Source organism: Eubalaena glacialis, chromosome 7, assembly GCF_028564815.1.
Source record: "Eubalaena glacialis isolate mEubGla1 chromosome 7, mEubGla1.1.hap2.+ XY, whole genome shotgun sequence".
Taxonomy (NCBI): Eukaryota; Metazoa; Chordata; class Mammalia; order Artiodactyla; family Balaenidae; genus Eubalaena; species Eubalaena glacialis.
Window position 1 is genome coordinate 81,660,672 of NC_083722.1, and position 27,222 is coordinate 81,687,893.

Sequence of the window (27,222 nt, forward strand, 5' to 3'; positions counted from 1 at the left end):
AATGTCCACCTCATAGGATCAAATGAGATAACCCATATAAGGTAGGGTTACTTTGCTTGCCCGAGAACCTGTCTGTCTCTCCGAGCCCTTCGGGGTCAGAGATCCAGCCTGAGTTACTGCCGGGTGCGGTGCCCAGCAGCGCTAGGCACACAATAGGTGCTCAGTAAATGAAACAATGCCGCGACGAATTCTGGCGTCGCATTGTGAAACTGTGTGTGGCCCTCTGGGTTCCGATCCCTCCCCCAGGCCGCAAGTGAGCGCCTTCGGGGCGGGGCTGGGGTGTTTGGGTTCTTCCCCTCTTCCCCCACCCCCGCCCCTGGCTCCGCGGCGTGAAAACAATAGGCGCTATTGGATGCCTGGAGACGGGTTGCTGGGGTCGGGTTGTGCGGAATACTAACTTTACACTCCGGGCTTAACGCTGTTAGCCGGGGACGCTGGGGAGCTGGTGGTTCTCATCCCTGAGCCCCCAAGACAGAACGCGACAGCCGGGGAGCAGCGCTGGGGGCCGGGCGCGGGTGGAGCCGGCTTTTCTGTCGGAGGACGTAGGCCCTCACGCAGCGCCTTTAAGGCTCCCGGCCGAGCCAGCCCCGGAGCTGAGAGCGGCGCGGGCGCGGGCGTTGCTGCTGGACCTGAGCAGGGGCCCGGGGCCGAGGACAGGCGTCTAGATAGTGCGGCTGGTCCCAGGCTGCTGAGGTCAGGTGAGGTGAGCGCTGGTGGGGCGGGGTGGGGCGGGCTGAGGCGCGGTGGGGGTGTGCACGTCTAGGAGGGAGCATCCGGGGGCTCCTCCAATGGCCCCGTGACCTACCCTCCACTTACCGAGTGCGGGCTGCCTGGCCTCGCTCCAAGCGGCACGAGGTGATGAAGGGTCGGGAACCTGCACCTCCCTTTTTACTCCGTTCCCCCGCCCTGGCATCAGCCCCTGCGCGCTTCCTTCCGGTGCCTGGATAGGTTTGACATTCCCGAATCCCTGGTCCCCCTACTTCCCGGGCCCGGGGTGCCTGCTTTCCTAAGGCCGCGGACAAGGTGAGGATGGGTCGGGGACCTGCAACCTCTTTCTATTTGGCCTCCCCACTGCTTGCGCCATCATCAACCCGTGTGCGCTTCCCACTCAAGTGCCTGGGTGGTTTGGAGGCTCCTGCACCCCCGTTTCTCCCACTTTCTGGGGAAGGGCTGCTGCTCGGCTGCCTTCCCAGCCGCAGTCGCCTGCCCCCGTCCTGCCCCCAGACATCTGCACCCCTCAAGACCTCTCCCAGCCAAAATCGACCTCCAGCAGCCTTTCAGCTCCCCTTTTCCCAGCCTGCCCCAATTCCCTTGCCCTTGCGCCCTCTCCTCCCCACAACTGGCGAGTCGGGATACTGGTCCAAACACCCTCACAGCCCGGAGCCGGCCGGCCGACAACCGCGGCATCCCCAGCCCACTCCTACAAGGGCTTCCTGGCAGTCTTGGAAATGCGGATTGTGTAATGCCAGCTGCAGGGCAGAGCACGTGCGGGTTTGCACCCCTGAACCCGCAGAGGAGTGGAGGAGGCCAAGTTGACAGAGTGAGGTAGGGAGGGAGGAAGAGGTTGCCAGAGGGTGAAAAGGCTGTGCATCCAAGGCCAATGTATGAGTCCTTTTTTGTGCCCCCGGGCCTGGCTGCTTAAGTAACAAAAGGTCCCTACTGAGACCAGAGGCCAGCATTTGTCTTGCCTCTCACCGGCTCAGAAATCCCTAATGGCTGACTCCACCTGGCTGGGAGTTAAAAATAGTTTATTAGTAATGATAGCTGACGTACAATAAGCAAATACAGGGTGCCAGGCCCTTTCCTAAGCACCTTAAAAAAACTTACCTGCCTTATTCCTCCCAACAGCCCCATGAGGTAGGTGCCACCACTGTGCCCATTTCTTAGAGGAGGAAGGTGAGGGGTTCAGAGATGGTTCCCTCCCAGGACACACAGTGAGTCTGACCTCAAAGCCCCCATTCTGAACCACTAGACTTATTTTATTGTTACTAATAAATTCTTATCAACAATATTTTTAAAATATAGGAAGTTAGAAATTAGAGAAATTAATAACCTGTGTTCCTACCATCAGTTTATTTTTCTAAAATTAGGTTTTCAGACCAGCAAGAGATCCTTGGTAACCTCCTCTAGGATACTGATGCCCAGAGAGGAGAAGGGACTTGCTTGAGGCCACACAGCCTGACAATGCCAGGACCGGGGTGCAAAACAGGTCCTGGGATGGTTACTTGGGTACTTCCTGGGTTCTCTGATGCTGCCTCAGCCTTTCAGCCTAGGCCCCTGGAGACCCTGCCCCCTCCCCCTCTGCATTGTGACCTCCCCTTTCCTTCTCTGCTTCCTTTGCTTTAGCCCAGGCTAGTGAACACACATTCTTCCTGCTGCTGCCTTTGCTTAGGCTGTCCCCACCTCTGGGAATGCCCTTCATGGAATCTCTAATGTCTAAATTGTCAAAAGTTCAGAAATAACAGAAGTAAAACCGATGAATCACCAAAGTAGTAATTAGTAAAAATTTATTGTGCACACACCAAAAAGACAGAACCCGGAGCACTCAAAGCAAAACAATGGAATGAGGGTCAGGGATATATTATTATAAAGCAGCTTACATAGGGAGAAAGCAGTGACGGTTTATTCTTTACAGTGGTTGGTTATAGTATTAGAATTTTCTTAAATAACAGGGAATTGGTTAATAGTTACCTCATATCAACCTTGGGAAGCAGTTAAGGTTTTGCTTATGATTTTTAGGGACATAAGCAAGAAATGACCCAGGTCAAGTTAGTCTTGCAAAATAAATTAAGCTTTGTTTATATGACTAAACTGGTCTCATCTGCTCAGGGAATTTTTAAGGCTGGTCTCCATTTGTTTTTGATTTAACAAAATATTACCTACCCCTTAGGGTCTAGCTTATCTGTCCCCTCCAAGAACACTCCCCTGATTTCTCCCCTGCCCCCAACTAAAATTTGTTTCTTTCTCCCTTGGGATCCCATAGCTGGGATCCTACTACCTTCTACTCCCATGATGGCGTTTGGAAAGTTCTGCAGCACGCATCTGTCTTGTCCTCTTGGGTGCAGTTGTGCTGGCAGGATCACGAGTGTTCCCCAAGACTCCTCTTCCACCTGCCCGGTGAAGCCCCAGGACAGAGAAAGAGGTCCATGGGGGATGGGGTGGTTTCTGAAGTAAGGATAAGCTCCGGATTTCTGAACCCTGCTACCCCAAACTCCCTTCATTGAGCTGCAGCTGATCATAGAGAGAATGGCTCAGTGTGGTACCGAATGTTATAATTACATGTTTGTTTTTGTTTATAACCCAAAGGATTCCCACCAGAAAATCAGAGAGACTTGGGTCCAAATCCCATTTCTACCACTTGGTAGCTGTGTGGCCATGGGCCAGTTACCTAAACTCTGAGCCTCAGCTTCTGGTAATAGTACCTGCTTCAGAAGGCAGTGGTGAGATTTAGATAAAATAAAGCACAAGGCCGAGCATGTGGTAAGCACTCAGTAAGTACCAGCTATTATGAAGAGTGAGCACCACTTTGAATTACTGGAGAATGATTAACTCATTATTAAATGGCTCATACTGACTCTGCTTAGAGGTGGGTCAAGGGAGTTCGGGCCAAGGAGAGGTAAGCATTTTTTTTCTTTTAATTTATTATTATTATTTTTTAAAGATTCTGTACTTTATTTTTTATTTATTTATTTTTGGCTGCACGGGGTCTTCGTTTCTGCACGCGAGCTTTCTCTAGTTGGGGCGAGCTGGGGCTACTCTTTGTTGCGGTGCGTGGGCTTCTCATTGTGGTGGCTTCTCTTGTTGTGGAGCACGGGCTCTAGGTGCACGGGCTTCAGTAGTTGTGGCACGCGGGCTCAGTAGTTGTGGCTCACAGACTCTAGAGCGCAGGCTCAGTAGTTGTGGCGCACGGGCTTAGTTGCTCCGCGGCATGTGGGATCTTCCCAGACCAGGGCTCGAACCTGTGTCCCCTGCATTGGCAGGCGGATTCTTAACCACTGCGCCACCAGGGAAGCCCTCTTTTAGTTTTTATAGGAGTATAGTTGATTTACAATTTTTTTTTTTTGAGAAATATTTTTTGTACTCAGAAAGGCCGGTGAGAGTTTCTTCAACTCCAAACCATCCATTGCCTTTACAATGAGATAGAATTGCCTTTCTATTTTTTAGCTTTTTAAAAATTTATGAACTTCTAGTTCTGTGAGGATCTGCGCACCTGGAATGAATGTGTGAATGCGGTTTGTTCAATTGTAAGTGATTATGAAACAATGATAGGAGAAAAAAACTTGCTCTTAGAGATGACCTTGGTTTGCAGTGTGTGTTGGTTCAGGCCTATCTTGGGTGCAAGAGGTTCCATGCAAAAGTTATCTGGGTTTGGAGGGAAGGAAAGCAAGAGTGTTTTATCCTAGTACTCTAGTGAACTGCTAAGAGTGGAAATCAACTTCCCTGTGTCGTGTTCTTTTCCAGCTCTTGGTTATTCTGATGACTAGATCAATTATTAAAATGATGAGTGTTCAAAAGAAGAGGGCCAGGAATGCCCCCCTCAAAGCTGTGTTTGGAATATGCTGGGAAGCTAGTTATGCAAGTTGAAAAAAATTTTTTTATTTTAAAATTTCTCCTAAATTGATTCATTGTTGGAATACATTAGGATCCCATTTGATAATTTAAGGACTGTTGAGTTTAGATATTTTAAGACATAAGGTTTTGTAAGTTTCACAGTTCTATGGAATTTAGCAGACTTTAGGACTTTTCTTTATTTCTGTGACCCTGTAGGGACATAAACACTTATTGTACTATCCGTTACAGTGACCTTTAGCCACATGTGGCTATTTAAATTAAAATTAATTCAAATTAAATAAAATTTAAAATTCTGTTCTTCAGTCACACTAGCCACATTTCAAGTGCTCATGTGCCATGTGGCCAGCAGCTACCGTATTAGGCAGAGCAAATAGAGAACATTTCTGTCTTCACAGAAAGTCCTGTGGGATAGCACTGTTTATATCTATAAGGCCATGGGAAAGCCACTTGATTATGGGGTTAAGTTCTCTTCTTGCTGGCAAGTCATCTGCAGGCCAAGAAATGGAGTGTGCAGAGGATGTTTTACTGTCAAGAATGAAGATGTTAATAGATCCCCTTAGCCTCATTTTGGCTGAATGGCTCACTGGCTTTTAACACTGCCGGATTCAAAGGATGGGAGAGAGGGTGGAATCAGATGAAATGTCTCTGGGCAGTGCATCTCCTGGCTGCATGTTAGAACCTAGAGAAGGTTAAAAAATACCCATGCCTGGACTCTGCCCCAGGGCAGCTGAATCTGAATCTCCGAGGGTGGTCCCTGGAATCCCAGGAATCTGTATTTTTTTTAAAGCTCCCTGGGGGATTCTGTTGTGCAGACCGGGTTGAGAACCACTGCCTTCAAGAGAACAACTGCCTTCTAGACTGTTCCCTTAAAAAAAAAAAAAAAAATTCCTGAGCACTGGAAGAAAATGTTTCAAGGTAGATTTGGTGAGTGGCTAAAAATGCTCCTGATTAACTACAGTAATAAACGTTGGAGTCGAGTGGGCTCACTTCCTGTAGAAGTGGTCTCCACTGAGGGCAGCTTTCCCCCTAGGGAGCATTTGGCAGCATCTGGAGGCATTTTTGCTTGTCACAACTTGGGGGCCTCTCTCCAGTGGACAGATGCCGGGGATACTGCTAATTACCCTCACAATGCATAGGAAATGCATAGGAAAGCCCCTCACAACAAAGAATTAATCCGGCCCCAAAGACATAATTTTTGCAAACCAAAGTCCTCCCTGACCTTGGATGTAGTTGCCTCTTCAGAAGAGGTCAAGGGGGCTTCCCTGGTGGCGCAGTGGTTAAGAATCCGCCTGCCAATGCAGGGGACACGGGTTCGAGCCCTGGTCTGGGAAGATCCCACATGCCGTGGAGCAACTAAGCCCGTGCGCCACAGCTACGGAGCCCGTGTGCCACAACTGCTGAAGCCCGCGTGCCTAGAGCCCGGGCTCCACAGCAAGAGAAGCCACCGCAATGAGAAGCCGCACACTGCAAGGAAGAGTAGCCCCCGCTCTCTGCAGCTAGAGAAGGCCAGCGCGCAGCAACGAAGACCCAACGCAGCCATAAATAAATAAATAATTGAATGAATGAATGAATGAATGAATGAAAGATAGAGATCAAGATATCCTCCTAAACGGAACCCTCAGAAACCCTCTTGATCGTATTTCAGGTTTTTCAATCCCAGAAGCTGTGTAGGGTGTTGCTGCCCGTGGTTGGATGCCTTTGGGGCTGTACCAGGGAAGCTGCTGATTCAGGGAAGCTGTAGCTCCTGCTGAAGGTGTGGGCAGGTTCTTACTTACACTGCTGCAGGTTGAGATCCTCTTCTTGTGAAGTAATTACCCAAAGTGACAGCAGCCTTTCTCCTAGGTGGCTTAAGCTGTGGCTTTTGGCTATTGGTATTGGGTGTTTGATCTGTGACATACCCAGAATAGGATTCAAGCTTGGACTTCCCTGGCGGTCCAGTGGTTAAAAGACTCTGCACTTCCACAGCAGGGGGCGTGGGTTCTATCCCTGGTCGGGGAAGTTCCACATGCTGTGTGGTACAGCCCTCCCCCAACCCCGCCAAAAAAAAAAAAAAAAAGATTATATGGAATAGGATTCAAGCCTTATATGTGATAAAGTTTGGGAACTGAGCTATGGGTTACACTCCGGGAATATAAAGATAGCAGGCATCTGAACAGACCTGGGCACAGTGGCAGTGCAGGGTGATGGAGGTGTGGTGTTTCTGAACACAAGTTCGTGTGCCCGACACACAGAAAGGCCAAACAAACCAAAACGTCAGAGTTTAGAGCAGAGAAAGTTTATTGCAGGGCGAAGCAAGGAGAACAGGTGACTCATGCTCAAAAACCCCAAACTCCCTGATGGTTTTGGGGGAGACCGTTTTAAAGTCAAATCTGGGGTGCGGGCTGCAGGTTGTGAGTTTCTTCTGATTGGTTGGTGGTGAGGTAACAGGGTGGTGCTCCAGGAATCTTGCGCTCATCCTGAAGTTACCATCCTCCACCTGGGTGGGGGACTTAGTTTCTGCAGAAGAGGTCAAAGATACCGTGATGTATATTCCCTGAGGAGGAACCAGGACCCTGCCCCAAGGCTGCACTATTCTGACGGCTCCTCTGTTTGTGCATTCCCTCTCTTCCCTGATTAGCAACTGTTTGAATCTTCCCTTTGGAACTCAGGGAAGGTAAAGGAGGCTGAATGAAGCCTACAAACAAGAAATGGAGGACACAGAAGGGCTTTTGTGCCTAGGAGGGCCCCATAGGGTCCTGCTTAGTTTCAGTGGCAGGGCTTTCTAGCTCCGCCTAGGAAGGCAGGCCAGCTCTTCCCGGCTGTGCTGTGAGCAGTCACATCCGCCAGTCACTGCTTTGAGCAGTCCCCATGCATCATCTCATTTTGTCCCCACACCGAGGCTCTAAGAGGTTCAGTGACTTGCCAAGGTCACACACGGATCAGTGACAGAGCAGAGAATTGAACCCAGGTTATGGAACTGCGCAGCTAAACCCTCAGAGGAGCATTTACAGATGGGGTAACGTTTTCATAGCCAAGACTTGAAGGATGAGCGGGAGCTCACCAGGCAGGGGCGTGCTAGGGAGAGGGGAGCATTTGTGCCAAAGCTGTGCGGGTGTGAAGGAGCGTAAGGCATCGGGATTGCAGATCATTCAGGGAAAGATGGGGTGGGGGCCTTCCATGTCATGCTGAGGGCCACTGTGAGCCACCAGTGGAGTAGGGGCAGAGGAGAGAAGAGCTGTGTGCCATTGGGTACCTGGCTTAACCTCTCTGGGTCTCACCTTCCCATCTGAACTGGAGCCTCTAAAGCTACACTGCTCTGATAAGGAATGTTCATTTTCTTGGTGGCCGTAATGAACAAAGTGAAGGAATGGTCTGCAGTGGCGCTGCTGGGGCCGCCCTGCTGATTCATGGCTTTCATGCTTTCACTTGGTATTTATACCAAGTGCCCACCAAGTGTTACCAAGCTAGCTCTGCTCGCCGCACAAGAGGCCAGTGAATCGGAGACGAGGTGTTGAGGCAAGGAAGACGACTTTATTCGGAAAGCTGGCTGACCGAGAAGATGGCAGAGTAGTGTCTCTGATAAACCATCTTATCTGGATTTGGTTGCCAGTTTCTTTTATAGAATCAGAGAGGAGGAGGTGGTGAGGAAGTAAAGTAATAAGGCAGAATAGAGAGGGAGAGGCGGAGAGGAAGTAAAGTAAAAGGGCCATCGGTCTTGCAGAACCATCTCCTGGAATGACCAGCCTCGGTGAGGGGATGTGTTAGTGAGGGGATATGTTAGTTTCTTTTTTTCTTGCAGCCGTTGACAGGTGGGCAGGGTCCCCTGAGGCAGGCCATTATGTATGAGTATAATAACAAAAGCCACGAAAAACAAAAGTTAAAGTCAAAGAAGCAGATCCAACGTGGGGTCCCATTTAGCTCTTCCCTGTCACACAAGGGCAAGGCACGTGTATGCTAAAGTGCCATGGCAGATGCAGAGATGTAGTAAGACTTGTCTTCAAGGAGCTTGCAGCCTAGTGGAGGGTACAGCCAGTGTTTTCGTGAGTATTATGGTAAAAGATGCAGGTCATAAATACTTGTAGGTATGGAGAATGAAGCCGAGGTTGCTAATGGCTGGGGGACTGAAGGAGATAACTCTTAGTTCTGCCAGAAAGATTTGTTAGGAGATGGGGATAGATCGAGGGTATCGTCCAGGTCGACAGAAAATGGGGCAGTGGAGAAAAATACAAAGCCAGTTCAGGTACAGTCACCAGAGGGTCAGATTATCAGCCTATCTACTAACAGATTCCCCATAGTTTCCAGGTTTTAGCGGGGAAGCAGACGTTATAACAGGAAAATATTCATTAATGGACTTGCCACTTACAAACTTGGGTCCCACCCCATCGTGCCTCCTTCTCTTTTCAACACTGGTGTCCAGCCATGCTCCAGGAGCATCTACCTCTTGGTCATCGTCTCTCCCAGGTCGTAAGGACATTTTACAAATACAAGGCAAACCTTGGAGAGAGAGACATGGGATTTCATGAACTCACCGCAGAAGCCGCTTGACTGTGGAGGCAGTAATAGATGGGGTCTGGCAATGTGACACCTGTTAGTTGATGACGAGAGGGCGGGACTTGAAAATCAAAGGATTGAGAGGCCAGGGGCAAAGCAGTAAAGCATTTTTGCAAAAAACGTCCCCTGTATAATAGCGCTGTGACAACCAAATGTTAACTGTAAGGACTTACCATACTCTAAGGCAATTTACATGCGGTTTAGTCTTTGTTCTAAGAATTAGCACAGGATGGCAGTTATAACTTAAATTTTGTTCCATATTTGCTGTTGATCTTAGGATAGACAGATTTTGATTTTTGTTTACTTATTTGGATAAAGTTCTAAACAAAACTGTGTTCTAACTATGAAATTGTGGGCGTGGCATCACCTTTTTCTGATGCTGATTTCCCTGGGTTACAGAGATCTCTGGGGAAGAGATACTGGCTAGAGAAGGTAGGGACCAGCTCATGAAGGGCTCTGAATGCTGAACCTCATGCTGGGAGCCAGAGATCTTGTCCTGGTACAACCTGCCAGCTGTTTATAACAGGGCTCCTTTTTGTCTCACACTGGCTTTGTCCCTGCAGTTAGAAAATACTGTAGACCAGCTTCCCTCCTTTAGAAATGACAAAGCCCTCTTTCATCTCCTTGCTTTTCTTTTGATTTTGGAGCACAGATTCGAGCAATGGGAGAGTGTTTTGGGGCCCTGAGGTTCTATTTCAGGCCTTCTGCTACTGCATACCCATATAGAGGGCTATTTTAATTCCTTTCAGTCATGTGGAAAATAGTCACTTATGTGATGCTCTTTCTAGCACTTTACCTTTGAGAGCTGATCTCAGCCAATGACAGTGCATGTGTTCGCATTAATTCATAGAGAAGTGTTCGAATTAAAGCTTGTTCTGGGCTGCCTGAGAGCCTGAAGACTTTGTGGTCCTTGGAGGTAAAGGGTCAAGTGGCTTTTGTCTCCTCTTTTATCCAGTGGAAGACTGGCTTGTATTTCTGTAGGGTTTTCTTGCTTTAAGCATGATTTCAAGCAGGTGGTTATTTCAGACTAATCACCACAGCCTACATCTTGATCCCAGAGGCTGATGCTTTGAAGGTGCTGGGCTAGTTCAGGATACGTTGTGCATGTTTCATTGCCTTGCTTCTTGGCCAATACGATTTTTTTAGAAGATATGCCACTGGGTACATAAGCCACCTACCTTCCAGCTGAGCCCCTGATTGATCTGCCTGCCTCTCTCTCCTCGGGCTGTGTCCCTTCTCCTCAGGATTGGGTAGCAGGATTTTCTGGTTCTCTGATTCTCTGTCTACAGGACCAGCCTGCTAGGCTGAGCTTCCTTGCCCACAGTGCTGCCCCAGGTGGCAGAAGCAGGGGATGGGGCTGTGGGCTTGGCTGGCTCTCGAGCAAAAACCCCCATGGGGAATCAGCTGCTAGTGATTTGGTACAAAGCAGGACGGAGTGAATCTTCTTATCAGTACCTTTCCCAGAACCATGAAGGAGATACACTTTCTGTGGCTATTGAGCATGTGAAATGTGGCTAGCGCAGCTGAGGAGCTGAATTTTACGTTTTATTTAGTTTTGATCATTTTAAATTTAAACAGTCACCATGTGGCTAGTGGCTACTGTATTGGACAATGTAGGATAGACCATTGTACTTGAGTTTATATTGTATTTTAAAAAATATTTTATTTTATTTACTTATTTTTATTTTTGGCTTATTTGGCTTATTACTTATTTTTATTTCGGGTCTTAGTTGTGGCACGCGAGCTCTCTTCTTTGTGGCTTGCAGGCTCTTCACTGTGGTGCGTGGGCTTCTCTCTAGTTGTGTCGTGCAGGTTTTCTCTTCTCTAGTTGTGGCGCGTGGGCTCTGTAGTTTGTGGCGCGTGGGCTCAGTAGTTGTGGCGCATGGGCTTAGTTGCCCTGTGGCACTTGGGATCTTAGTTACCCGACCGGGGATCGAACCCGCGTCCCCTGCATTGCAGGACGGATTCTTTACCACTGGACCACCAGGGGAGTCCCTATATTGTATTTTTTAATTAAATAGGGAAAACCTTGAACATGCACATGGTAGCAATTCAAAAGGTACAAAAGGATATCAGTGAAAAGTCTCCCTCATTTCTGCCCCTAGCCTCTCAGTTTCCTTCCCAGCCCCAGTCATGATTACCATCTGTATCCATCCTGAAACATTTTACACACATATAAGCATAACATGCATATTTCTCTCTCTCTCTCTCAATGCAAGAGATGTTATTCTACCCATTCTCTTCTGTACCTTGCATTTTTAGTTAACAGTGTACCTTGGAGGTCATTACCCGTAGAGACAAATATGCCTCATTATTTTAATGGCTTATGGTTAATTTTATTTGTATTTAATGGCTATACATTATACTTCTTTATAAAGTTGTACCATCATTTACTTAACATATCCCCTATGAGTGGGCATGTGAGTTCCAATTTTTTTTGCCATGATAAGTAATACTATAACAAATAACCCTTCACAAACATGTTCTCAAACATTTTCAGGTCTGAACACAAATAAGTTCCTAGAAATTAGATTATTAGATCAAAGGTATGTGTACTGTACATTGCTGGAGATTTTGCCAAAATGCCATCTGTAGGGTTTGTTGATGGGAGTATCAATCTGTACCTTGCGTGAGGGCATCTATTTTCCCACGGCCCCAGCAGCACGGTCTGTTATTACACTTTTTGTTCTTTGCCAATACAATAAACAAAGATCACCATCACCTTGTAGGTTTAATTTGCATTTCTCTTGTAAATGAGATTGAGCATCTTTTTATATGTCGAGGAGTCATTTGTATTTCCTTTCTGTTACATGACCTACTCAGATCATTCTCCCGTTTTTCTACTGGATTTTGTTGTTGTTTTTATTGATTTGTAGGAACCCTTTATTAGTCTGTCGTCTCTGATATGTATTGACACATTTTAACCTTGTTCATGAAATCCTTTTTTTAAATATTTATTTTATTTATTATTTATTTTATTTATTAATTTTGTTGTGCTGGGTCTTAGTTGCAGCAGGCAGGCTCCTTAGTTGCGGCTCGCTGGCTCCTTTAGTTGCGGCACGTGTGCTCCTTAATGGAGGCCAGCAGGCTCCTTAGTTGCAGTTCACGGGCTCCTCAGTTGTGGCACGCAAGCTCTTAGTTTCGGCATGCATGTGGGATCTAGTTCCCTGACCAGGGATCGAACCTGGGCCCCTGGCATTGGGAGCATGGAGTCTTAACCACTGCGCCACCGGGGAAGTCCCATGATATCCCTTTCCATGTGGACATTTAAAAACATTTTTATGAAGTCAGCTTATTAATCTTTATGTTATGGCCCCTAGGTTTTAAATCTTAACTTAGAAAGGCTTTCCCTGTGAAGATGTTTTCAAACAGTTCTCATGTTTTCTTCTAGAACTTTCATGGTGTTTTTTTTTTTTAATTTTTGAATTTTATTTATTTATTTTTTTATACAGCAGGTTCTTATTAGTCATCCATTTTATACACATCAGTGTACACATGTCAATCCCAATCGCCCAATTCATCACACCACCACCCCCACCCCCCCGCCGCTTTCTCCCCTTGGTGTCCATACATTCGTTCTCTACATCTGTGTCTCAACTTCTGCCCTGCAAACCGGTTCATCTGTACCATTTTTCTAGGTTCCACATACAGGCGTTAATATACGATATTTGTTTTTCTCTTTTGACTTACTTCACTCTGTATGACAGTCTCTAGATCCATCCACGTCTCAGCAAATGACCCAATTTCTTTCCTTTTTATGGCTGAGTAATATTCCATTGTATATATGTACCACATCTTCTTTATCCATTCGTCTGTCGATGGGCATTTACGTTGCTTCCATGACCTGGCTATTGTAAATAGTGCTGCAGTGAACATTGGGGTGCATGTGTCTTTTTGAATTATGGTTTTCTCTGGGTATATGCCCAGTAGTGGGATTGCTGGATCATATGGTAATTCTATTTTTAGTTTTTTAAGGAACCTCCATACTGTTCTCCATAGTGGCTGTATCAATTTACATACCCACCAACAGTGCAAGAGGGTTCCCTTTTCTCCACACCCTCTCCAGCATTTGTTGTTTGTAGATTTTCTGATGATGCCCATTCTAACTGGTGTGAGGTGATACCTCATTGTAGTTTTGATTTGCATTTCTCTAATAATGAGTGATGTTGAGCAGCTTTTCATGTGCTTCTTGGCCATCTGTATGTCTTCTTTGGAGAAATGTCTATTTAGGTCTTCTGCCCATTTTTGGATTGGGTTTTTTGTTTTTTTAATATTGAGCTGCATGAGCTGTTTTTATATTTTGGAGATTAATCCTTTGTCTGTTGATTCGTTTGCAGATATTTTCTCCCATTCTGAGGGTTGTCTTTTCATCTTGTTTACGGTTTCCTTTGCTGTGCAAAAGCTTTTAAGTTTCATTAGGTCCCATTTTTATTTTTGTTTTTATTTCCATTACTCTAGGAGGTGGATCATAAAAGATCTTCCTGTGATTTATGTCATAGAGTGTTCTTCCTATGTTTTCCTCTAAGAGTTTTATAGTGTCTGGTCTTACATTTAGGTCTCTAATCCATTTTGAGTTTATTTTTGTGTATGGTGTTAGGGAATGTTCTAATTTCATTCTTTTACATGTAGCTGTCCAGTTCTCCCAGCACCACTTATTGAAGAGACTGTCTTTTCTCCATTGTATATCCTTGCCTCCTTTGTCATAGATTAGTTGATCATAGGTGTGTGGGTTTACCTCTGGGCTTTCTATCCTGTTCCATTGATCTAGATCTCTGTTTTTGTGCCAGTACCATATTGTCTTGATTACTGTAGCTCTGAAGTCAGGGAGTCTGATTCCCCCAGCTCCGTTTTTTTCCCTCAAGACTTCTTTGGCTATTTGGGGTCTTTTGTGTCTCCATACAAATTTTAAGATTTTTTGTTCTAGTTCTGTAAAAAATGCCATTAGTAATTTGATAGGGATTGCATTGAATCTGTAGATTGCTTTGGGTAGTAGAGTCATTTTCACAATATTGATTCTTCCAATCCAAGAACATGGTATATCTCTCCACCTCTTGGTATCATCTTAATTTCTTTCATCAGTGTCTTATAGTTTTCTGCATACAGGTCTTTTGTCTCCCTAGGTAGATTTATTCCTAGGTATTTTATTCTTTTTGTTGTGATGGTAAATGGGAGTGTTTCCTTAATTTCTCTTTCAGATTTTTCATCATTAGTGTATAGGAATGCAAGAGATTTCTGTGCATTAATTTTGTATCCTGCAACTTTACCAAATTCATTGATTAGCTCTAGTAGTTTTCTGGTGGCATCTTTAGGATTCTCTATGTATAGTATCATGTCATCTGCAAACAGTGACAGTATTAATTCTTCTTTTCCAATTTGTATTCCTTTTATTTCTTTTTCTTCTGATTGCCGTGGTTAGGACTTCCAAAACTATGTTGAATAATAGCGGTGAGAGTGGACATCCTTGTCTTGTTCCTGATCTTAGAGGAAATGCTTTCGGTTTTTCACCACTGAGAATGATGTTTGCTGTGGGTTTGTCGTATATGGCCTTTATTATGTTGAGGTAGGTTCCCTCTATGCCCACTTTCTGGAGAGTTTTTATCATAAATGATTGTTGAATTTTGTCAAAAGCTTTTTCTGCATCTACTGAGATGATCATATGGTTTTTCTTCTTCAATTTGTTAATATGGTGTATCACATTGATTGATTTGCATATATTGAAGAATCCTTGCATCCCTGGGATAAATCCCACTTGATCGTGGTGTATGATCCTTTTAATGTGTTGTTGGATTCTGTTTGCTAGTATTTTGTTGAGGATTTTTGCATCTATAGTCATCAGTGATATTGGTCTGTAATTTTCTTTTTTTGTAGTATCTTTGTCTGCTTTTGGTATCAGGGTGATGGTGGCCTCATAGAATGAGTTTGGGAGTGTTCCTTCCTCTGCAATTTTTTGGAAGAGTTTGAGAAGGATGGGTGTTAGGTCGTCTCTAAATGTTTGATAGAATTCACCTGTGAAGCCATCTGGTCCTGGACTTTTGTTTGTTGGAAGATTTTTAATCACAGTTTCAATTTCATTACTTGTGATTGGTCTGTTCATATTTTCTATTTCTTCCTGGTTCAGTCTTGGAGGGGTATACCTTTCTAAGAATTTGTCCATTTCTTCAGGTTGTCCATTTTGTTGGCATGGAGTTGCTTGTAGTAGTCTCTTAGGATACTTTGTATTTCTGTGGTGTCTGTTGTCACTTCTCCTTTTTCATTTCTAATTTTATTGATTTGAGTCCTCTCCCTCTTTTTCTTGATGAGTCTGGCTAAAGGTTTATCAATTTTGTTTATCTTCTCAAAGAACCAGCTTTTAGTTTTATTGATCTTTGCTATTGTTTTCCTTGTTTCTATTTCATTTATTTCTGCTCTGATCTTCATGATTTCTTTCCTTCTGCTAACTTTGGGTTTTGTTTGTTCTTCTTTCTGTAGTTCCTTTAGGTGTAAGGTTAGATTGTTTATTTGAGATTTTTCTTGTTTCTTGAGGTAGGCTTGTATAGCTATAAACTTCCCTCTTAGAACTGCTTTTGCTGCATCCCATAGGTTTTGGATGGTTGTGTTTTCATTGTCATTTGTCTCTAGGTATTTTTTGATTTCCTCTTTGATTTCTTCAGTGATCTCTTGGTTATTTAGTAACGTATTGTTTAGCCTCCATGTGTTTGGGTTTTTTACGTTTTTTTCCCTGTAATTCATTTCTAATCTCATAGCGCTGTGTTCAGAAAAGATGCTTGATATGATTTCAATTTTCTTAAATTTACTGGGGCTTGATTTGTGGCCCAAGATGTGATCTATCCTGGAGAATGTTCTGTCGCACTTGAGAAGAAAGTGTAGTCTGCTGTTTTTGGATGGAATGTCCTATAAATATCAATTAAATCTATCTGGTGTATTGTGTCATTTAAAGCTTGTGTTTCCTTATTAATTTTCTGTCTGGATGATCTGTCCATTGGTGTAAGTGAGGTGTTAAAATCCCCCACTATTATTATGTTACTGTGGATTTCCTCTTTTATAGCTGTTAGCAGTTGCCTTATGTATTGAGGTGCTCCTATGTTGGGTGCATATATATTTATAATTGTTATATCTCCTTCTTGGATTGATCCCTTGATCATTATGTAGTGTCCTTCCTTGTCTCTTGTAACATTCTTTATTTTAAAGTCTATTTTATCTGATATGAGTATAGCTACTCCAGCTTTCTTTTGATTTCCATTTGCATGGAATATCTTTTTCCATCCCCTCACTTTCAGTCTGTATGTGTCCCTAGGTCTGAAGTGGGTCTCTTGTAGACCGCATATATATGGGTCTTGTTTTTGTGTCCATTCAGCAAGCCTGTGTCTTTTGGTTGGAGCATTTAATCCATTCACGTTTAAGGTAATTATCAATATGTATGTTCCTATGACCATTTTCTTAATTGTTTTGGGTTTGTTTTTGTAGGTCCTTTTCTTCTCTTGTGTTTCCCACTTAGAGAAGTTACTTTAGCATTTGTTGTAGAGCTGGTTTGGTGGTGCTGAATTCTCTTAGCTTTTGCTTGTCTGTAAAGCTTTTGATTTCTCCATCGAATCTGAATGAGATCCTTGCCGGGTAGAGTAATCTTGGTTGTAGGTTCTTCCCTTTCATCACTTTAAGTATATCATGCCACTCCCTTCTGGCTTGTAGAGTTTCTGCTCAGAAATCAGCTGTTACCCTTATGGGAGTTCCCTTGTATGTTAGTTGTCATTTTTCCCTTGCTGCTTTGAATAATTTTTCTTTGTCTTTAATATTTGCCAATTTGATTACTGTGTGTCTTGGCGTGTTTCTCCTTAGGTTTATCCTATATGGGACTTGCTGCGCTTCCTGGACTTGGGTGGCTGTTTCCTTTCCCATGTTAGGGAAGTTTTCACCTATAATCTCTTCAGATATTTTCTGGGGTCCTTTCTCTCTTCTCCTTCTGGGACCCCTATAATGCAAATGTTGTTGTGTTTAATGTTGTCTCAGAGGTCTCTTAGGCTGTCTTCATTTCTTTTCATTCTTTTTTCTTTATTGTGTTCCGCAGCAGTGAATTCCACCATTCTGTGTTCCAGGTCACTTATCCGTTCCTCTGCCTCAGTTATGCTGCTATTGATTCCTTCTAGTGTAGTTTTCATTTCAGTTATTGTATTGTTCATCTCTGTTTGTTTGTTCTTTAATTCTTCTAGGTCCTTGTTAAGCATTTCTTGCATCTTCTCTATCTTTGCCTCCATTCTTTTTCCGAGGTCCTGGATCATCTTCACTATCGTTATTCTGAATTCTTTTTCTGGAAGGTTACCTATCTCTACTTCATTTAGTTGTTTTTCTGGGGTTTTATCTTGTTCCTTCATCTGGTATATAGCCCTCTGCCTTTTCATCTTGTCTATCTTTCTGTGAATGTGGTTTTTGTTCCACAGGCTGCAGGATTGTAGTTCTTCTTGCTTCTGCTGTCTGCTCTCTGGTGGATGAGGCTATCTCGGTGTTATTTTTTTATGTTTAATTCCTTGACCCCTCTGAAATAATTCAGGGGTTTTGTGGATTTACCTTCAATCACGCATCTACCCGTCTCCTCATTTTTCTGCTGCAGCGCCTTTACCAGCATCTCTGCTCTGTCCAGCCCTGTTTTTGAGCTTTGTGGTCCCCTCTCTCTAGCCACTCTAGTAGAAATATTGTATTCATTTGCCCATTGGTTGCCACCTTCCTCTCATTCCTTTCTGAGTATAACTTTAGGTAACCCTAACCCCAGATGGAGAAGGGGAGTTTTAATCTTTATTTGAAGGTCTTAGTTAAGTTTGAAGCCTTCAGAACCTCCTCTCACCCAAGCATGCCTGTTTCCCTTATTGCCTTTCTCGCTCCTGCAGCCCAGGAATCACCAGCTCAGTCCCATGCTTTATCCTCATCACAGATTCCTTCTCTGACCTTCACACCCTCCTGGCCAAGCTCTTTATCTCACTTGCCCTGCCTACCCTTTGTGCAGGTTGTTTAATTAGGGGAGGTGACCTGAACCGGAGGGAACTTTAAAGCCACAGGATATTTGCACTTCTCCTGTGCCAAGGAGGAGATGTTCCCCCTTGCTGGTTGGTTGTTAGCACTTCATTCGTATTCTCTAATATGATTTAATGCTTTGTCATTTTCTTTCCTTTGATTCCAGAGTCTCATTTTCAGCTTCTGCCAGAGCCAGTAGCAGTTGGGAAAGAAGGCTGTGCTCTTCAAAGAGTGAGTATGGATTTTTAACACCATATATTACAGGGGGGGACAAACAGGCAGCCCTTTAATGAGACTGGGGCTACTCTGTAAGCTCCCTGGCACCCTTCTGCAGGCCAGTCTATTTGGGGGCAGAGGTGTTCTCTGTTTCAGTAGGTCTGGTGGGGAGGGGATTGGGCACCTGAAGATTTTTAAAGCTCAAGATATATATCCAAAAGCCCTCCCTTCTCAAAGACTGTGCCTGGAGCAGGGCTCTGAGTTTGAAGGGAGTCGAGAAGACCTGGGCCTGTGGGGACCAGGATGCTTTCCTGGGGAGTGTGACACTTGAATCAGCCCCAAAGGCAGAGAGGAGTTCATCAGGCAGGCGGGACAGGGAGTGCTCCACACGAAGGGGACAGTGTGAGAAAGATGAAGTGTGAGGCTGTGCGGGGCTTTCGTGGGGGCAGGAGTTGGATATTTGGGGTGCAGGCGGAGGTGCAGGCCAGGAAGTTGAGTCGGGATCATACGGAGTGCTCAGAGTTCACACTAGACCAGAGCCCCCAGTCCTTGGCGTGAGCTGAGAAGATTCCTCTGGCAGCTGGTGGTGGAAGGACTGAACGGGGTGTGAAAGAGCAGTCTTCACAGAAATGGGAGCAAGGAGAGATGAGGACCTGGATGCAGTGTGGTGGCTGAGGGAGCTGTGGTCTGACTCCTACAGAGTCTCACACCTGGTGGAAATGTTTCTTCCCCCACGACATTCCTAGTAAATGTTAAGCCAAAGGAATTGGTTGCAAGAGGCTTTCGGGGGTGTAGACCCCCTAAAACTGTGCTGTCCAACGCAGCAGCTCCTATTCATATGTGGCTCTCAAGCATTTACAATGTGATGGATGTGACTGATGGACTGAACTTTGAATTTTGTCTAATTAATTTAAATTTAAATAGCCACCTATAAAACAGTGCAGTTTGTCTAGACTCAGACAAGTTGGCTCCAGCGCTGGTACCTCCCCGCCATTGCCTGACAGGAGTGTTGAGCAAAGAGGAAGAGTGAAAGATGCATCGGAGTCTGGGAGGCCAGACTGATGGGGATACTGTTGGCAGAAATCGACAAGTCAGGAGCAAGGGGAGAGATGTACCTGAGACCTTGTAGGACAGGACTTTTGGGTCATGGAGATAGTCAAGCAGGCTTTTGGAAAAGTCTGGAAGAAGGTCCTGGCCAGGTATGTTGATTTTCGCGTTTCCTGTAGGAGGGAGTGGCAGAGGGTGTAGATATGGTGAGCTCTTCCAAGAAGACAATGAAGAGCACATCATGGGACTGTTCAAGGGGGAAGGTAAGGAGAGCATCATGGGAATATTCCAGGGGAGAGTAGGAGCAGAGAATTTTAGGAACCAGGCTATGCATGCTCAGAGCCATGGCTTGTCTGAACAGCAGGGGTGTCTGAGCTGCCAAGTACAGAGGAGGAATGGGCTCGGCCAGAGTGAAGGGGAGACAAGGCCAGGAGGGCAGAGGTGAGCACCTTACGGCAGCAATCCTAGGGTCGTGCCACACTTTCACTGATGACTGGGCAGGCTTAACTACTTCCTTAGAACTTTCAGTGCGATTTTCCTTCGTGATGGAGAAGATTACTGTGACAAGGCGTTAGAACTGCTCATTTCTCAAATTACTCTGTCTCATCGATCCTGGGGCTTCCATACAAGAGAATCTTAGTATCTTTTTTAGCTGTTGGTCATTAGTTATATAGTTTTGAGGAATCGGTTTATCTTTACAAGAACCTACTTTCAGGGCTTCCCTGGTGGCACAGTGGTTAAGAATCCGCCTGCCAATGCAGGGGACACGGGTTTGAGGCCTGGTCCGGGAAGATCGCACATGCCGTGGCGCAACTAAGCCCGTGTGCCACAACTACTGAGCCTGCGCTCTAGAGCCCGCGAGCGACAACTACTGAGCCCACGTGCCACAACTACTGAAGCCTGCGTGCCTGGAGCCAGTGCTCCGCAACAAAAGAAGCCACTGCAATGAGAAGCCCACGCACTGCAACGAAAAGTAGCCCCCGCTCGCTGCAACTAGAGAAAGCACGCATGCAGCAAGGAAGACCCAACGCAGCCAAAACTAAATAAATAAATAAATTTTAAAAATATTTATTAAAAAAAAAAAACCTAGTTTCAGAAATCAGTGTTGGGTAGATGCAACAATGTTTAACAGCTGGGATTTTATACTCAGATTTCAAGAACTTAGTGCTTTTTCCAGGTGGAAAACACTGTGAAAAGAATTTTCATATTGCAGGATTAAAGAAAAAAATTATGAGCAGCACTGGTTAGTTTTTTGTTGTTGTTGTTTGTTGTTTTTTGGTCTTTTTTGGATGTGTCAGTTCTTAGTGGCGGCACATGGGCTCTTCGTTGTGGTGTGCGGGTTTCTCTCTAGTTGTGGCGTGCGGGTTTTCTCTTCTTTAGTGTGGTGCGTGGGTTCCAGAGTGCGTGGGCTCTAGCAGGCTCTCTAGTTGAGGCCCGCAGGGCTTAGTTGCCTGCATTGTAAGGCGGATTCTTTACCACTGGACCACCAGGGAAGTCCCAGCACTGGTTAGTTTTTCAAAGACACCAGCAACAATAAGGTAACAAGTTGTTAACTTGTAAAGTTAGCATGTTACTTCCTCTTAAAATAGTTCTGAAGAAGTGCAAAAGAATGTCTATGGGAACACGGAACTGGGAACACTGAACTCCTGTGCCTTTTGTGTAACTGATGCACAATAAATATCTGCTTAGCAAGTGCTGAGAGAAGGCAAAGGTAGCATGAGCCAGGCACACCTACAGGCTTGGATTGAAATGCAGCTCATGCCATGTACCAGTCAGGTGACCTTGGGGGCATTTGTTAACTTCTGTAAGCTTCAGTTTCTCCATCTTTAAAATGGGAGAAATGCTTTTTACTCCCAGTGTTGTGCAGGATAAAATGAGAGGATGTATGTGAACCACCTGCACGGGGCCTGGCATACAGCAGTCATCCAGTACATGGAGGCTGTCGTTCTTCTATATTTGGCTATGGTGGTAGTGGCCATGCTCATTATTGTTGCTATAGTTATTAACATAATCATTATTTTGAAGAGACCAGGACTTTAGTTTGTCAAAATTGATGGCATATGAGTAGATGTCCAGGGGAAGGCAAGATTCTATAAAAGTGTTTTACATTCTACTTATTCTTGGAATTTTGCTTTATACCTTAAGATTAAAGTATCAGAACTCAGGATGACGGGTTTTTAAAGTCAGTGAGAACATTAAAAGACAACTGTGATACGTTATGCCTGACCTCTAACCCCCGCCTAAACTTGGGAACATGAGTCCAATGTTTATCTGAATCTACTGATTAATTTTTGTCCCTGCGTTCAGAGATAAAGGCCCTGAATGCACAGCTTGGATGTTAACAGGGGAAGGCCACGTGGCAGGCTCCGGTCTCGGGGTGAGAGCGTGTTACCCTCCCTGGTACCATAAAGGCCAGCTCTCCTTCCTGATGTCCCCTCGTGTCAGACTGTGCCGCAAAGCCGCTGAAATCACTGTCATTAACACTGGGCTGTCTCACGTGACACAACAGATACGTAAAACGAGTTCATTTTTCTTTTTCAGTCTATTCAGCCATTATCAAACACCAAAACATTATCAAACATTACCACGCACCAGATATTTCCCAGATACTGTTTTAGGTTTTGGGGAAAATGTAACAGGGAACGAGATTCTCGTGGGGAGCGAGCCAGATCCTACTCTTCAACTGTCTGGCATAATTTCAGAAATGTTTTAAGTCACCAGAGTAGGAAAAGGCAGATGAGATGTTTTGGACGAATGTTCTCATTAATAGATGAGGAAACCAAGGTCTCCCAGCCGGTGCGTGGAAGAGCCAGCGGAGCGCCCCACCCCCGTCCATCACACACATCTGCCCCAGTGGCAGCCATTCATCTGTCACCACCATGATGTTCACCAGATCCGTGTATCACCTATTAGCATTTTTCTTTAATTCATTTCCTTCTTTTAACTTAGATTAATGTGCATCACTACCATAAACTGAAAATATCCATAAAAATCAACACAAACAACGTTATTAAATAGCTAGATACTGTTGCCTGCGGGAGGCTCAAGGGTTAGAAAGCTATTTAATAACCACACTGAGAGTTTCTCTTTGACCTAAGCAGGGCGGGAAAAGAACTGCAAAGAGATGACTTTCTCAGTATGAATGTGAGTGTTACCTGATGCTGTGTAGCCCTGAGTGTTCTCCTGCGCCCTGAAGTCATCTTGCAAACATCAGTTGTTTGGGCCCTGTGCTTAGGGAAGCTCCACGCTCTACCCCTTAGTTGATGTTCAGTCATTGGTGATTCTGGGTTCACAAGGCTTCAGTTTTTCTGTGTCCAGCTTCCGCCTTGGGTACATAGAACATCCTATAAACAAACCCCAGCAGGGTACGGCAGCTGCCTTTTCAAAGGCGGGGGCAAGTCCTTTGTAAAACGAAGGATGTTGCAGAGGTAGGAATAACGGTCAGCTCTTTGTAGAAAACTCAGAAAACATTAGTGTCTTCACTCAGGGCCTGTCTGTATTTGATGTCATCAGGGAAAGTGTGCAGGATTCTTTGTAACAAGTCCAAGCCTTGCTAAATTGATGATGCTCTGCAAAAGCTCCTTATTAAAGACTTTATTCTGCTGTTAAATGGAGCATGGAGCCAGATAAAACCTTCCCCCAAACTGACTGTGACATCCCTAGCAGGCATTGATGAAGCCATGAGGTTTCATTTTGATGATCATGACTTCATGTTGGGGCTCCCGTCTCCAGTGTCAGAGTCTGTGACATATATGGCTTTGGGCATAAAATGTTCTCATTCCTAGTCTAAAAGAACATCATGCAATTAACTTCCTGCAGCTAAGGAATCAGAATTCACGGTGACCCTCAGCAGTTTTTAAGGCCTTTATATTATGTGGAAAAGTCCTCCTGAATCGGACATTTCCCATCTTCATCAACTCTTGTGACCCACACTATTCAAATAGATTCGTAAAATTCCCTTCACTCTGTGATTAACTTGCTTACCCCTTGACAGTGGGGCCTTTGTAGCATCGTAAATTGTACCCAGCATTAAATAGGTGACTCCTCTGGGGAGTTTTGTAATTATTGAAAGAGAGAAAAGTCAGGTCTCTTATAGCATCATTGGGAATGGTTGTCCCTAAGACAAATAGGATTGAACCCATTTTGTAACTTTGATTTTCATTAATTCATTTGCACCTTATTTGTGTCCTGGGCTTATTCTAGGCACTGAGAAAGAACATGTATGATTATTCCTACCCTCTAGGAACTCTGGTTCTAGGAGGAGAAAGAGGCCAGTGATATAAGTGTGCTGGAAAAAGTGTTTACAGTGACTGAGAAACTGAGAGGACAGTTGAATCAGAAACACAGACAGTGCTTCTGCCCCTGAGAAGGCGGCAGCTTTCATTACTGTAGACTCAGTAGTGTCCCCGGATAGAGTGTGTGTGAAACTGAAAGGAACCATCTAACCCACCTACAGATGTATCTGTTTCCCCCTCTAGACCGAGGGGCTTGTTTCACCAAACCTCTCACAAGAGACCAAACATCTAAATGGAGATGTCACATCTTCATGGAGAAATCAGGGGTGACAAATGTGGGTATTTAACAGCAGAGAGGTTACAAAGATTGAGAAAAGGCCATTTGAAAAAAATTAGACCAAGTGGAGTTAGGAGCAAAGAGAGTGGGTCCAAGTCAGAAACTTGTTTTATAATCATGACTACCAGCTGAGTGACCTTGGGCAAGTTACTTAACCTCTCTGTGCCTTAGTTGCCTCAGCCTATAATTAGGGAATAAAACACTCACCTTGCCTGTTTGATGGAGTTGGTGTGCTCAGTCAAGGGTTAGCAAATTACAACCTGAAGGCTGTTTTTTACAATAAAATTTTATTGGCACACAGTCACACCCATTCATTACATGTTATATGGCTGCTGTCTCACTACAAGGGCAGCTTGAAGAGTTGCGACAGAGACCTTATAACCCGCAATGCTGAAATATTTATCATCTGCCCTTTACAGAAAAAGTTGGCTGACTCCCATGCTCAGTGGTCATACTGTGCCATCTTGAAATCATTATAAAATTGAAACACACATCAGTTGATAGAGGTGTATGGGACAAAGCCTTCCATTTCACAGGAAATATAAGGAAGACCATGATTTGCTAGATGTTTGCTTTTTCTTGAAGAAGGCTCTTTTTTATGTTAGTGAGATGCACACTTAACACAAGTGGCCAAGTCCTCAGATGGCAAAGGGCCACACCTGACTTACAGATCCTTGCAGGAGTTGTTTTTCCTATTGGGGAGGATGACGGGACTTGAAATATTTTTTATTCCATGAAAAAAAAATAAACCATGTTGTGAGTGAGTTCATGAGACAGGACTGGGTGGGGACCTCTAATTCAGTGGTGATTTCTAGAGTGCCTAGAAATGGGTCAGGCCCTAGTCTGAATGCTGGGGATACAGTCCCTCCCCTCCTGGAGCTCACATCCTAGCCTTCAGATCTGTCCACCAAGTCTATGGAAGGACATCAGAAAGTATACTGAAAACTCTGCTGTTCTAATGTGTTCCCTCCTAACTTTTTACTGTATATTACTTATATTTGAAGTCTATGCCTGTACATGATACATAACCAAAGATTTTAAAGGGTAGACCGTGAAAAGCAAGTCTCCCTCTATCCCTGACACCCATCTGATTCCCCACCTCAGATGCAACCACTGTTGCTGGTTTCTTGTACACCTTCCAGTGATAGTCTGTATATAGATAAGCATCCATGTGTACGTGTGTATTTTTTCCTTCCTCTCTTCCCTTCCTCCTTTCCTCCCTTCCTTCCTTCCAGGTCTTCTGTCCTCCCTAACTTTTCATTTTTAAAAATTGCAAACCTAATAGGAAAGTTAGAGGTTACCAGTACATTTCACCACACTTACTTTATTTCTCCCTCCACTACACACGCACGCAAACCCAGATGCACACACGCATGCACACATGCATGCACACACGTGCACACACATGCACACTCAGATGCACACACGTTCACACACACGCACACGCACATATACGTTTTTTCTCTCCTCAACTTTTAGAAGTGAGTAGCAGATATTACTATTCTTTATCTCTTAATACTTCAGCAGACGCTAGGAACAAGGATGTTCTCTTACATAAACATAACCACAATTTCGTCACCACACTCACTAATACAATAATATTATCTAATAACCAGTCCTTACTCAAATTTCCCTAGTTGTCCCCACAGTTTCCTTTATAGCTTAAAAAAAAATCCAGGATCATCTTAAGGATTCCTCATTACATTTAGTTGTCCTATTTAGATTTTTTAAAGCACTTGCCTACTTTTGTTTCCTCCTGATCCTTGCTCTCATTCTGTGTCATTCTCTTCTCTGTTCCGCTTTGCTTCTTCACCTTGTCTCCTGAGACGGACTTTTTTTTTTTTAATTTTTAAAAAAATTTTTATTTATTTTTGGCCGCATTGGGTCTTTGTTGCTGCACGCGGGCTTTCTTTAGCTGCGGCGAGCTGAGGCTACTCTTTGTTGCCGTGCACGGGCTTCTCATTGCGGTGGCTTCTCTTGTTGCGGAGCACGGGATCTAGGTGCACGGGCTTCAGTAGTTGCGGCACATAGGCTCAGTAGTTGTGGCTCATGGGCTCTAGAGCGCAGGCTCAGTAGTTGTGGCGCACGGGCTTAGTTCCTCTGCAGCATGTGGGATCTTCCCGGACCAGGGCTCGAACCCGTGTCCCCTGCATTGGCAGGCAGATTCTTAACCACTGCACCATCAGGGAAGTCCCTGAGACGGAGTTTCAATACTGTCTCTCTCTTCAGCCCCTGCAGGTGTCAGCCAGCCCTAAAGAGCAGGATGGATCTTGACGTGGTTAACATGTTTGTGATCGCGGGCGGGACGCTGGCCATCCCGATCCTGGCGTTTGTAGCCTCATTTCTCCTGTGGCCTTCGGCACTGATAAGAATCTATTACTGGTAAGTTCATTTTATAGTTCAAGTTTTCAGGAGTATCATGACCACGCCATCTTCTCTGCTTGTCCTTTTTGGTTGTGGCTGTTCAACATTTATCATGAAATATTTCAAACTTACAGAAAAGTTGAAAGACATCCTTTCTTGAATGTTGGGAGTGTTCCTGAAGTAGTGGTAGCTTCTCCCCAGGTAAATTCTTCCAGGTTTCTGATGATGTCTTTGCTCAGGAGACCACCCTGTCACCCAACGTCACTGATTCATGGGAATTCCTTTGGTTTTTCTTGGTCGTTGGATTCTGATCCAGTGATGTCTTGACAGTTGCAGTGAAATGCACTGAAAAATGAGTCAGAAAGAGCAGGATCGTGGAGATGGCATGGGTAGGACAGAATGGTTTTAGATTTTTTTAAAAGCAATCATTAGTCGCGCCCACCCAGGGACGCCAAAAAAAAAAAAAGTGTTCATTAGTAAAGTGACGGAAAGGAAAAGAAGTTTCCAAAACTTCTGTCATTCTTGAATCACCTTTATGCTTCTTGCTCTATCTGAATACCACCTCTACTTTTCTTTTGTATTTTCTTTAGAGTGACTTTTTAAGAAAACCTTCAATCAATTTAAGAGTGACATATCACTACCTTAAGTGGAAAGCTTGCCATACATGCCAAACATATTAAATTAATATAAGAAAGTAAAAATAAGCACAATGCCATTAAACTACGTTCATAAATTCTAGCCTAGATACCATTGCCTACCAAAGACTCTCTCCTTTCTCTTTGTTACAAAGTCTGAGAGGTGTGAAAGGTATAGAGCCTTTCTCCTTGATGGTGTCAGAAGGTTAACAGTTGAAAAGAGAGAAGCTTTCTCATGATGTGCTTCAGGGACTTTTCATGCCACAGTCCATTTACCAAATAAAAT

The 27,222-nt window shown here is 44.6% G+C and overlaps 1 protein-coding gene across 4 annotated transcripts in view; it reads left to right on the forward strand.

Moving 5' to 3' along the window:
- Window positions 1-326: 326 nt before the first annotated feature.
- The window catches only part of ABHD6 (abhydrolase domain containing 6, acylglycerol lipase), a 53,089-nt gene continuing 26,193 nt past the window's right edge, over window positions 327-27,222 (forward strand). The window contains exons 1-3 of one of the 4 annotated variants that reach the window (XM_061195450.1): window positions 327-703; window positions 18,269-18,333; window positions 26,167-26,319. In XM_061195450.1, coding sequence (XP_061051433.1) covers window positions 26,201-26,319 — 119 coding nt within the window. In that variant the 5' untranslated portion in view covers window positions 327-703; window positions 18,269-18,333; window positions 26,167-26,200. Of the gene's footprint in view, window positions 704-922; window positions 1,024-18,268; window positions 18,334-26,166; window positions 26,320-27,222 lie in introns of those variants that run through there. The other 3 variants (XM_061195452.1, XM_061195453.1, XM_061195454.1) reach the window with 3 other exon arrangements.